Raw genomic sequence first — 13,476 nt, forward strand, 5'->3', positions numbered from 1 at the left:
AACACCAGTCTTAGCTGCTTGCGACTAGAGCTCAGAACACAAGGGTCAAAGGTACAAAATATTTTGCACATACAAGAGAAATTCCAAGAAAAAAAAAAAATCTCAACAACCTCATAAAATAGGATTATGAGAAAATTTCAATTTTAATTCGCATCTTAATGCAGCAATTGTAGCTAAGAACACATCCAGTATTGCCACTGAAAACTGTAAGAGATGACCTAAAATATTTAGACGCTGAAAACCTTTCAAAATATCACCATATTCTAGGAGCAGTGCAAGCTTCCCACACACTCTACAGCATTTAAGATTAAGTTTTCTTCACATTCATTCAAATGTCAGCTTTATTAATAGTATTACTGCACTTAAAAACAAAAAACAAGCACCCCAAACTATTTTAGGCTTTCGGTCAAATCAGCACAACCAGACATGTTTGCAAATTGAAGATCATCTATGCTGTGGAGTAAAAAACGAAAGACTATTTCCCATGTAGGTGAAAAAACTCACAAACTCTGTTTGTTGTCTTTGTAATTCTCATTCACTAAGCCTTGCACATCTAAGAGCCAAACTAAGACCTCCCGACTAAGAGTTCAGTGGTTTAGTCACAGCACTACGTTCTGCTTATCTGGGTATCACAGTTGGTGACTCAAAATATACTTCTGGGATGGAATGGGTTAGAGAAAGCTTGTGCTCATCCAAACTCCTCTGGATATAGTTTTCAGAAGTTCAACATCAGAAAAACACGTTTTACAAAGACTAACACTAAAACCCCTGAGGGGGAAGAAAAGAGGAAGAAGGAGGAAGGACCTTTCTATTCTCCTCATGAGCTTATCTGCTGATTTACACGGTAACAGAGAGCGGGGGAGCGGTTCCTGTTGGTCTCAGAAAGCTCCCCACAGGGTGTTTTGATGGCAAGTATAACACAAAAAAATATATATATTACAAATGAATACACATTTCCATAGCAAAGATATACTGGATAATCCATTCCTATCATGATTTCCCTCACAACCTCAAGGCTAGACACACACTAACAGATAGAAGCATTCAGTTCTCCTGTTATGCATGGCCCAATTACAACCATAACTTTTAATTAGAAGCATTGTCTACCTGTGTAGTATTCATTTACAGCTTATAAAATGTACACAGTGAAATTTTCAATAACTTTTCACGTCCTTCAATGCAGTACACAAGGGGCATAAATACCCATTAAGTGCTTTCAAAATAAAATTACTGTTTATTATGTTATTAGGTTTGTGGTACTTCTCGTTTCTCCTATGAGAATCAGTAGCATGTCTCCCTGATACAAGGTAAAGATGTTTGGTGTACCAGCAGCCATTTCACACTCAGGCATGTACCTGCATTTTTATGATTCTGTACCTCAGTGCTAGTACACTACAAAAACAAAATATTAGGATGATGATAATGAGCAAAAGCTCATATCGGATCAATACCAGATTACAATACAAGACATTTTAACATGTTTCCCAGCACTTCTTTGAAGAATAACATATTGCAGTGCTGAAACCTACTGTTTCCAGGCACTCAGCAAATTTCTCAGAGTCTGTGTCCATTCTTGCAGTGAGTTCTGTCAAATCCATTAAATGCCTGTATTTTTATTAACCTAAGGTTTCTTTCTGTGTCATGAAGCACTCAGATGATGGGAAGTGGTAGAGATTTGGAGCAAGTGAAAGCACACGAGTAAGTATCCTGCATTAACCTTTTGTTAAAGAAGAATAAAATCAGGATTTAAAAGCACTGTTTAAAAGCAGAAACAAAAAGTAAAGGACAAACTAAGGTCTGTGCTAGATGATGAACGTTTCAAGCAAACACAGGAAGGAAGCACTTTGTCCTTCATGTTTTTGTGGGGTTCTTGATTGTTTATTGTTTATTTTACACTTGCTTCTAAAAAGGAGTCTGTATTAAAATATAATCTTACACTTCATACCGAATCTCACTATGAAGATCAAATCCTTGGAAGTGCCAGCAAGTAGCATCTTGTTTCCAATTATCCACTCACCATAGATCAAAAAAGAAATAAAAATGAGTTCTCTTGTCAAGTCATAGTTCTATTTAAATATAGGGAGAACTGAGTATTTGTAATGATAAAATTAAACAAAAAAACCCCACAATAATTACTTTAAAAATACTCATTTAAAACAGTAAATGCAGAAGTAAATACAACAGTCAAAAGCTACCATTATCTTTCTATCAGATAACAAAATATAAATATAATAAATATATAAATAAATACAAAAATATTTTAAAACACAGTAGTGTAAAATTGGTGCAGGTGGGGGTCTCTTCACAGATGCCTTATAAGAAAAAATGAAAGGAAGAAAACAAGCCTTCTATCAAAACCTTGTATGCCAAGTTTTAGCCCAGAGCAAGTTTTCACAGCTACGTTACAAACCCTTGAAAATAAAGGTTTATAATGGAAATGCTGACAGACCCTTAACCATAGCAGCATGAATACCTATAATTAAAGAAGAGCTTTTGGCTACACCTCACTCTGCAAATGAAAGATTGCTATTTTTACAATAGCCTCAAATAAAATGAATTGGGAAACCTGGAACGTGATTCCTAGTAACGCAGTAAGATATGTTAAAGAGGAATGCTAAAACTATGTGACATTTTTAGCTTTAAATACTGAGGCATTTAGTTAACACAACTAAGTCAGTATTTTCATAATGCTCTGTAATCAGCAACGAAGAATGCTCCTGTGAGCCATCATCTGGGGTTAGCAGAAAGTGGCACATGAAGATATTATTTCCTAATAGCCTAGAGGGAGTTTCTTCTCTCTTTAATCAGTGATCTCCCTTCCTTCCTACCTGTAAATTCTCTCTTGTACAGTTATAAAATTATTAGAGTGCAGTGTACAGAAAAATTACATTTATGAAGGCCAACTATCTTTTATCTGCCTGAATTTTAAAATCAGCCAAGAGAACTGCATTGAACCATTTCATCCTTTCACACATTTCCAAACAGATCAGCTCTTATCAGTCTGGTTAAGCCAACACCACTTTCACCTCTGGTTAGCACAGTCATCCAACTCTTCTGCACAAAGAAAATATTTTTAGTGGTGTTTTACTCATATGGCAACAGAGGACAAACTCTTCAGTGAGTCTCTCAAAAGCAGCTGGCAACACTTTACTTTCTTTTGTACTACCAAGATCACAGAGTGTTTATAAGCCTCATGGAATTAAATCTTATAAAAGGTGTGATAAATAGGCAGGTAACCAAACGTATACATTGAAACAAAGAACAGTTAAAAACAAGGCTCTAAGAATAGCTCACATGCCAACTGGTATTTGAGTGACTCAGTAACTCAAATATTATAGCAACTTGCTTTTAAGAAGGAAAAGGTATGAATACGGTATCTTGTCCTCAGAAGTCTATGAAGTCTATGTCCTCCTGTCTGTGTTACAAGAGGACTACATACCCCTCAAATTTTGGATGCTTTCAGACAAATGTCAAGTTATAAAACAGGCAATGTTTTCACAAGTCTCCCTACTTCATCTAAAAGGAACAAATGCTCTGTATTAGCAAATGGAGAAAATGTCAAAGCATTTCTGAAGTCTCCAATTTATTCCAGAAAATACATTCAGTCGAACTGAAATACTAAATAATAAATCAAGTAAACTTACTTTCACGCTTCATCCTTTTTCAAAAGACTGCCTGAAAAAAGCTGTTGTCTTTGGATGTATAAGCTATTAACAGCTGCAGTCAAAACTACCAGACAATAAAAAGGAAGCTTGTTAGAGGGAGACGTTACGTATGGGCCTCAGTATTCCTGTTAGGCACTCTTCTACAGTTCTTTCCATGTATTTCAGTCTTACACATTCGAAGTAATGGCAGATCAATAGCTGCCTCTTAGGATCTTAAAAATATCTTTGGGCTTCAAAATGGAGGACTACCTCTAAAAGGCATCAGTAGACAAAAATATTGGAGGGCATGGTGGATGCTAAAAACTGAACTAACACATCAAAGCAAAACTGCAGCTTTCAAGGTCATGTATGATTTCCTTCTTTTCTAGACACATATTTCCAGGGAAGTATTTAAGTCTCCATAATTGTTTTATTTGTTTGCAACCTTGACAAATGAGGCAAGAAAACTGGAACCAGAATGAAGTCTGTAAAACAGAATATTCACTGCGGAAATAAATAAATTTTAAAAAAGAGCCTACACAAGAAAATGAAAGTAATCTAGTACAGATAGTAGGTTCACAGTTTTCCGTGCCAAAAGAAAGACCATATTCTCCGAAACTGTGGCATCTGTCTAACTTTCAGATTAACCATAACAAAGGTTTTCTGTCCCTGATATTTCGTAGTGAATTAATGACCATTGTGAATGCAGTAACGTATGGGTGGATATAAAAGTTTACCGTATTGCTCACAATCCTTCAAAGCTGTCTATTTCCTTTTTCTCTATTTCAGTTGAAAAATAATATGAATTAGAGTTCAGCTCTGAACACAGAAACAACATGCCAGTCTATATCCACAGTCTAACAAAATTACTTACCGAAGTCTGGCTATAACAACCTGAAGAAAATTCAAGACCATACTCAGTTCAGCTCCTCGACAAGCAGGCAGCAGCATAGTAAAGCCATCATTTAGCAACTTTTCCTCAGAAAGGCTCAAGTAGCAGCTGGTCTCAAACACTTCTTGGACACCATCAATGTATGTTGAAAGTAGAGTCCAGAGATTTTGTTTCTGTGTGTAGTCATTCTTGGATACTAAGAACTCCTTTGCCTTGACACGAAAAGCATTTGAGAGTTTCTCAGCTAGGACACTAATGTCCATATTCTTCTCAACATAAATCAGAAGGAAAGCAAAATGGCCTCTCCAGATGAGAGCTCTCTGAGACGGGCTAACCGAGGCTGGAGTCAGGAAATCCAAAAGATCCAGCACTCGACTCACTATATCTTCTGTTTCTGCAATGATTGCTAGCAGGAGGAACAGGTTAAAAAAGTTCTGCAGTCCCACTTCTGTCAGTTCCTGCATTCTTTTCCGATGGAACTTGGAATAAATCCTACATTAAAAAAACAAACGCAAAACATAAAAAAAAAAAAAAAAAAAAAAATCCACCAAAAAAGAAACAGATTTTTTTTTGAAATATGCAATTTTCTATCTACTTCCAGGTGGTATCCAGAAAACTAAACACCAAAACAAAACATACATTCACACACACAAAACTCAACAACTAGGGACCCTCCATCATCCTTAGGGCACCATTTAGATACACATTTCCGTTCTTACATTATACTACTGAACTTCACCTTTTTAACCACTACTGCAGTAAAATGAAATGGAAGATTTTTGATGGAAAGCTCCTTTTCCCTATAGTACTTCACAGAAGTTTGTATTGTCCTTTACTGTACACCTATTGTATGGACTGAGAACTACAAGTTTGGAAGAAAACAAGGAAACGGGAATTTTGGAAAGAGACCTCAATCTAGCAAATGGGCATCCAACACTTTGGCTTGCCTGAGCTGCATTGAGCAAAGAGGAATTGTCTTGGGCTCCAAAAAAAAAAACCCACCATATAATACAGTCAATGTACCTACGTAACAAAATTTCTGATTTTTATTTGAAAAATGGAGGGCAAAAAAACCCATAAAATTCTAGCAGAAAGATTTTAAAAAATGTTAAGCTGTACTGCTTACATGATAGTACTCAAGCTATATGTAGCTGATGGTGAGAAGCACTGCTACTTTGCAATTTGAAAGTTACAAAGCAGAAAAGTAAAAAGCAGAAGGCTTTCATGTGACTTTTATTTAAAAGTCTGGACCTGGGCAAATGTCACCATTCTTACAACAGAGGAATAAGATGAAAATGGGTTGCTTAACTACTTATTTGTGAGATTAAAAACTTTCTGTATATGCTTCACATGCATAAAGTGAGTTAAGCATCCTTAAAGGCTGTTTTTCTATCCTGTCACCTGGAAAAATTGTTGGAAATGGTGCCGAGGTTATCAAATCTAGCCACCAAAAATTATAGCAAATCCAATTAATGTTGTTTGGTAGTAAATTACTACTGACAGGCATTTATGTTCTTCATGCATCAATTAATGCTTGGTTAGCTGCTGAAAACAGAGTTCATCCCAAAAATCATAGCTGTAGGGTGTTAAATTTTGCTACTTGTGTAATTGATTTATTCAAGTCAGGAGTGATGAATACTGGTTGAGCAGACTGACAAAGCATGAGTTGTGTATTATTATTCCCCCTCTTAAATTAGAGAAAGTAACAAGCTATAACAACATAAAAACATAAGGATAATTTGTTTTCAGCAAAAATGAAGCAGGCTAATTTGAATTACTATTTAAAGCAAGACATTGATTCCACATCTAATAATATATTTCTTTCAATGCATAGTTGTAGCAATTTTTAAACCCAAACTTTACTGACTGTAAAAACCCATTAAATTTATATAGACAGCAAAAAAAAAAAAAAAAAAAAAAAAAAAGCAAAACCTTCACCAAAAAACACTGTGAGAAACACTGACAACCATAAAAAAGTAACTATTAATGGAATTGCAGGCATAGCAAGAACCAGGATACATGTTCTTGGACAACATGGCTTACATGAAGCCCAAAACAAAATTTCTAAGCTTTAACTATATTATCCTACTGGCAACAGAGTTGTACCTCTGCATCATTTGCCAACGTACCAAATTCTTGGCTGGTGGGACACTGTAAATCCTCACAGTCTGCAAATGTCAAGGTGACTCTTGCACCCAGCTAGACACCTGGTACAGCCTTAGCTGGCAACTGAAATTTAAGGGGACAACTACCTTCATCAACTTGTGAATCGTCCTGCATTCTTCATCTCCTTTAATTTCTCTCATGCACAGTATCCCATTTTGTCTTAATCTGTGGCTCAAAGGGCCATGTAGTCAGACCGACTATATCTCTTTAATGTGCGAGACAAGCTAAATAGCAGCCATACCGTCCTTTGATTTGTTTCCAAGGATGCACACCACTGTTCACTGCCTCTTCTTTCATCATCCGTGCCAAAATGCTGAGAAAAATGAGGTAACTGTTGCTGGACTTGTACAAGGTGGGAATCTGCTGTTCACAACAGCAACTTTTCACCAACTCAAGCATTGACAAAGAAGTTTTACTGATACTTGCCAGACCCTTCAGACCAAGCCAAGGAACAGTAAAGCAACTGTTCTAAAAGAATAAATAAAACAATTAAGAAGATAAGTAACAATAAATGTTAATATTCCAGAGACAGCAAGGTATAATCTTTCACACAAACAATAAAGAGGTAATGGCTTTAAGTTGCACGAGGGAAAGTTCAGTTTGGATATTAGGAAAAATTTACTCTCATAAAAAGCAGTGAGGCATTGGAATAGGTTGATCAGAGAGGTGATGGAGTCATCATTCCTTGAGGTGTTCAAGAAAATAGTAGATGTGGCACTGAGGGAAACAGTTTAGTGACATGATATTGATGGGTTGATGGTTGGACTAGATGATCTTAGTGGTCTTCCCAAATTTAATGTAACTATCATTCTAAAGGGCAAGTTCCTACACAACTCCAGAAATAAAAACAAATTGTGAAGGTGCAAATCGTCTTCACAGAAACTCCAAATATGTAGTCCTGATTAAGAATACTAATACATTCTAATTTATCCTGTTGTGGTAAAGCATAACAAATCATAGCATAAGTTTAAACACAATTTCTTAAATAAATACAGCAAATTTAGAGTTACTACACTTCTCTAGTCAATTTTACAGAAGTATAGTAGTTTGACTAAATACAAATTTGAATTGCTAAAAATTGAAGAATATCCATGTGCAAGTCTGTATCTTTATACACTCATCTACTTACCAGATTCTTGCTGTAATAATCCCAGAGTATGGTGACGACAGACAGGTTCCAGTCCCAGAAACGACACAAAGTCAAACAGCACTGAAGATGCATTCGTAACTGTTCCTCTAACACACCAGTCTTGCAAAGAGAAGAAAAAATTTATTTTAGGAGGGGAGCATCAAGTTGCCTACCTATAAATCCAACATGATCAGACTATTGAGAATGATTTCTTAACAAAAACATTATTTCTGGTCACATCATGTTGAGCAAATAATATCTACAAAGGAAAACAATGAACTGGAAATAAGCTGACAAACACACACTGGCATTGCCATGCAAAGCGCCCTGCAACCCACTCAGTAGTTTGTTATACATCCTTTTAGGTGTCCACAGAGTTGTAAACACATTAAGATAAAAGCAATCTCAATACTGTAAGCTTAACTTGAAACACAATTGCATGTTAGAGGACCACACAGAACATAAATAGTGCATGAATGCTTAAGTCAGCTAACTTTTAAATTCATCTGTCATGTATATCCAAAGGAAAGTTCATTCACCATTGATATGGAGGGAACACACAACCATATTGAGACCCCATGTTTCCATTGACAGCATAACAAACAGGAAGATCATTTATTTCTGCATCATGTCCCTCACAAAATTTCTACAACCCTGCTACACTGGTAACATATCAGACAACTCTAAATGAACAGCAAATAAGCCTCTGAACTATTACCATTGAGTTTCTTTGCAAAAACATTTTGAATCTTTATCAGTTCCAAACAATTTGATCACAGTGAAGCATTCAGGTTGCAATTATGAGCTACTGACAGTGGAAGTTCTCATGCAGCTTTTGATGAAGAGAACTGGGGTGTGTGGAGTTTTTGATCAGAATTAGGATGTAAGGAATTCTGTACTCAGACTGAAATCATGTGTTTAATCTCACCTATATTAGATGTATACTTTAGGATGATAACACCTCAGAAAGGTTTAGTGCTTCCATTTCTTATGTGAAGAGAGAAGCCCCAACCCACTTCTAACATTCAAAATCCTGAATGCACAAAATGAGTCAAAAGGTGATAAAAGGGGGAAGAAAAATAAAAAGATACAAGATGGTCAAATTTGATGATCTTAAAGGCCATTTCCAACATAATTCTATGGTTCTGTATGAGTCTTACAACTTAAAATCATAGCGTCAGGAGGGGAAATGAACAAAACCTCCTTCATGCCTCACATGAAAGTTACATCTTCCAGTTCCAATTAAAATGCTGGACCCGGGACTACAGTGCACTACAGAGTCCTGGCTTCCGTGTATCCCAAGTTGATCTAATTCAGAAAAAAGCTTAACTAAAACAATAAAAACTAGAAAAATGTAATAAAACAAGAGCCGCAACCCAGTGATATCAGGTAATGGAAAATATAACATTAGGTTGCAGAGTTGTTTGCTGTTTTTAATGGTTTTTAATTAAGTTTCTGTTACTGGAAGAGAGGGACTTTTGCTCTCACTCACAGTGCTCCTTCTTATGACTTACTATTTCTTTGCAACCCTCTACTCCCCAGTTTAATTTCTAGTCATGTCTGTCTTCTCATGAGCAATTAAGTAGAATATTTCTAAAGAAAGTTGAAAATTGAAAAGTTGTCACAGGAAATTGCACATTCAAAACATTACATATAACAACACATACAATAAAAATGTCTACAAAAGAAAAGTGAAGTTCAAGTATTGTTAAATATGACATAAGTACCTATAAAATAGGTAGTCTCTCCTCTCAAAAAATAATTTAATTCCAAAACCTAAGGACAGAATGCAGCCTTTTTCAGCAATTGCTTTTCTTTTACAAATAAAAGCAAGAGTCTGGACATAAAACAAACTGCAAATGAACATATCCATTTCTCCAGAGACACCTATTCAATTACAGAAGACAATAGAAAACCAAACAAAACTCAAACATACACATTCTTTGGAAGGAAAATTTTCAAGTCCTAAAGCAGTAATTTATGTTTATGATTACATTTAGGATCTAATTCAACGACTTTCAATCAAACTAATTCAACAATAAACATGGTATTTTGAGCAGCTTCTATTCCAACCGATTTTTACGTGTCCAACAATAGTTTCAGAACAGTTTCCAAAACCAAGAAAGAACTTAATGTTTTATTTCAGAAGTAACATGAAACAGTTCTCCAGACTTCAAACTCCCCTGGGAATAATGGATTCTCTCATTGCTCTTTTGCTTAAAATGGTCTCCTGCACTGCTGGAAATGCTATCAGAACACTTGAGGTAGTCAGCTTTTAATTTATTGCAGAAGGGAAGAACATGAGATACTATCAAAACGATAGTATTATCTAAAAGCAACATTTTTCCATTACGACCTCATACTGAAATAATAAAATTGGTTTCCTAGAACTACAAGAAGTAATTCTGTATTTCTTCTAGAATAGAATTAAACACTGAAATAGTGAAGGCTTAATAAAACTGAAGCAGAAATCAAACAATCCTGAAACATTCATAACTCCAAATGTGTGAAGGCTAATAAGACAGACTGCTATCATTTCTACCAACAAAAACCCCTTTGATTCTCACTTACAATGAAAGTTTCTAAACACAACTTCATCTTATACTGACAACCCATAAATTTAGTTGTCTAGAATACAAAAGGTTAATATTTGTTAATATCACTATCACAGCAATTTTCATTTTGAAGACCAGCTTTACCTTTGTCACTGACACTAAAACAGAAATGAATGTACTTACTACTAATTCCTGCCCTGTCTTGCAAATGAGAGACTCACTATATTTCTTCAAACTTATTTCCTGCAACTCTACTCTAGATAAAAGACCGCACGTTTAAAAGGATGGCCTAGGTAAGATTCAGCCAAAAGGTAAAGCCAAGCTGTAGTGGACAGCATCTTTGGTACAGTCCCATTGGTTCATTACAAATAGCATTCTTCAACCTTCTTTCTTTCCCTGGTTGTCCATGTTCTACTATATTAGTGACTTCTTGATACTTCATTGTGCTTCTCATTCCTACTTTTTTTCTGGTCTCAGGAATACTCATTTAGGAAATACTTTGAAGGTACAATAAGCTAAGATAGCTGAAAAGGTAAGAGCATCCACATGAAGCCAAGAGACCAACACAGGAGCTGAACATACCTATAGGTGAAAGAAAACTTCCCTCCTAGACATCGTCAAGAAAACTGATATGCAAGAAGAACAGTGCATTTTTTAATGTACATAATATTCACTTGCACACATGTGTAGAGATGGGTACATGGCTCCTAAAACTGCTGGTAATAGTTACAAACAGCTTTGGCAAATGGGGGCTTGTTTTAAAGTCCAACAGTAATTGCCTTTGAAACTTAAAACTGACAATTGCCTTGTATTGCTGTGTCATTATTAACTCACTGAAATTTTCCAAACTCAGACATCTAGCTGACTTACTAAACTGTCTACAAATCAATACTTGTTTAACAAGGGCATTAAAAACTGTATGTTTTGGGTATATTCAATTTCAAGATAAACTTTATAACAGTAAGATTTCACTAGAAACGAGAACATTTAAAAAAAAAAAAAACAATATGTAAATACAAGTGTCATCTTTTTGTTCTCACATTGCTGATATACAGAAGATGCAACACAAGAAAATGGCTAATAAGCTACTCACAGCTTTTATGTCTCATCTCATAATTTATTTGCTTTCTCTCAAATAATTATAAGTATCCAATAAAAGAGGAAATCATTATAGTTTTAATGTATACGCATATAATGTATATTCATTATATACGAATATGTGAAATCATTCCAAAGCCAGTCATTTCTTAAGCCAAAAGAATTACACAAAGTTTACACGTAACATGATTTTTCAACTTTTTAACAGGAAGACTATTGTTAAAACCACTCTAACAACTACAAAATACCTTTTTGCAAAAACTGTCATTGTAAGAAGTATTTTTGCTCCCTCTAGTTTCAGCTACAGCTGCCACTACCACACAAACAGGGCAGTAAGTAATAAAAAAATACTGATTCCTCTTCTGCTTTCAGCAGCAGAACTTTGCAGGATTTTTTTTTTTCATTCATTTGAGACCGAACACAAAAATAAATATGGTGATTCTCATTTTAAGCACACACAATTTAAAGAAATATTTTTTATAGTTGCTGCTGTTACAACATTTGCAATTTGTACCATGCAACTTGATAACAAATTTAGAGAGCTGCAACATTATGCACTTAAAAACGTGATGAATAGCATATTTAAAAGCATTTTAAAAGGAGGTCAATTCTGACCTCTGGGCCATGAAGCACTGCATTAACAGTTCTGCAGAAAGAAAAATGATAAGGTATGAAATGAGTGCTCAGAAACTAGAACCTTATCAGTAAGAGTTTGATTCAAGCCTGTAAGACAAATTGCTCAGCAAGGCAAGTCACCTTCCCGCTGTGATGAGGATATAGCTGAATTTTCAATGCAGCTGACTATCTCCCTCATCATGTCTCTTCAACTTGATATCCTTACATTCAATATCTGGTTTACATTTTCTAAGCATCCAGTTCTTATTCTGAATACATCTTGTCTGAGTAGCCATATACCTACCCTTCCAGGATAATTATCTTTTTCCTTTATCTGACAATTTAGCATCAAGCACAAGCACTTAAAAGCAAGTCTAACTGCTAACAAGGAGGGCACTGTATACTGTTATAGTTAAGCTACATTGAGGACTTTCATTTACCTATGATAAATAAACTAGAACTCAAAAAATATACTTGTTATTTGGTCTTTGTTTCATGTACTGTCTTTTCCAGCAAGCAACCCTGACATATCCCTTATTCATTTTTTCTTCCTTTACGCACTTACTTACTTGAGCACCAAAGGAATTTTTAAGGAGTTCTTCCACAAACTTCCAATTGGATTCACTCTGTTTCTGAAAGACAAAAAAAAAAAAAAAAAAAAAAAAGATTATCAGCATGAAATACCATTGGTATATATGACAGGAATCATTATGTAATAACAGAAATAAGAAAGATTTACAGAAATATTTTGTTTCACGACAGCATACCATAGTTACCACTAAAAACAGGTATTCCATTTTATGAATACAATTGTTACCTGACCTAAAAATTAGGCCTCCAAAACAAAAAAAACCGAAATAACCCACAAACCAACAAAACCCCAGAATAATGCTATTTTAACAGATTTATATGGTCCATCTGCAGCTCCAACCTTCACTTTTAATGAAGAAGTAAAATGGCAGTTTCACTTAATACAAGTAATAAAACAAGTCTTGACATTTCCGCGCTTAGCGATCTCTAAACAAGAACAAATAAAGGGTAAGAAAAAGGCACAATCTTAGTTTTCTTATTTTTTTAAGTCATTTTTCCTACTCTAAATTTGAAGGCCGATTGAATACGGAGGCGGTTGGATAGTAAGGATCTAGACAGAAAACAAAAATACAGGGTAGGTCCAAATATGGCCCATAATCCATATTTTTCATCTTGAGAAGAGAGATGACTATTCATTTGAATCAACTAGACCATGCTATTAAAGCAGAAGATTGGCATGGAAAAGTATATTAATAAAAAGTACTTAGGGAAAGTGGAAAAGAGTAGATAGTTTTGTAAGTAAGATTATTTCCCAAGGGAAAAGGAAACAACCTGTCCTGCTTTAAC

General features: G+C 35.2%; 1 protein-coding gene across 3 annotated transcripts in view; it reads right to left on the reverse strand.

The window, feature by feature from the left end:
* The window catches only part of MMS22L (MMS22 like, DNA repair protein), an 86,280-nt gene that overhangs the window by 50,023 nt on the left and 22,781 nt on the right, over positions 1-13,476 (reverse strand). For all 3 annotated transcript variants that reach the window (XM_072333617.1, XM_072333618.1, XM_072333619.1), the window contains exons 11-14: positions 12,669-12,731; positions 7,832-7,951; positions 6,944-7,170; positions 4,519-5,028 (exon numbers count right to left, since the gene is read on the reverse strand). In XM_072333617.1, coding sequence (XP_072189718.1) covers positions 4,519-5,028; positions 6,944-7,170; positions 7,832-7,951; positions 12,669-12,731 — 920 coding nt within the window. The remainder of the gene's footprint in view (positions 1-4,518; positions 5,029-6,943; positions 7,171-7,831; positions 7,952-12,668; positions 12,732-13,476) is intronic.

Source organism: Excalfactoria chinensis, chromosome 3, assembly GCF_039878825.1.
Source record: "Excalfactoria chinensis isolate bCotChi1 chromosome 3, bCotChi1.hap2, whole genome shotgun sequence".
In the NCBI taxonomy this organism is placed as follows: domain Eukaryota; kingdom Metazoa; phylum Chordata; class Aves; order Galliformes; family Phasianidae; genus Excalfactoria; species Excalfactoria chinensis.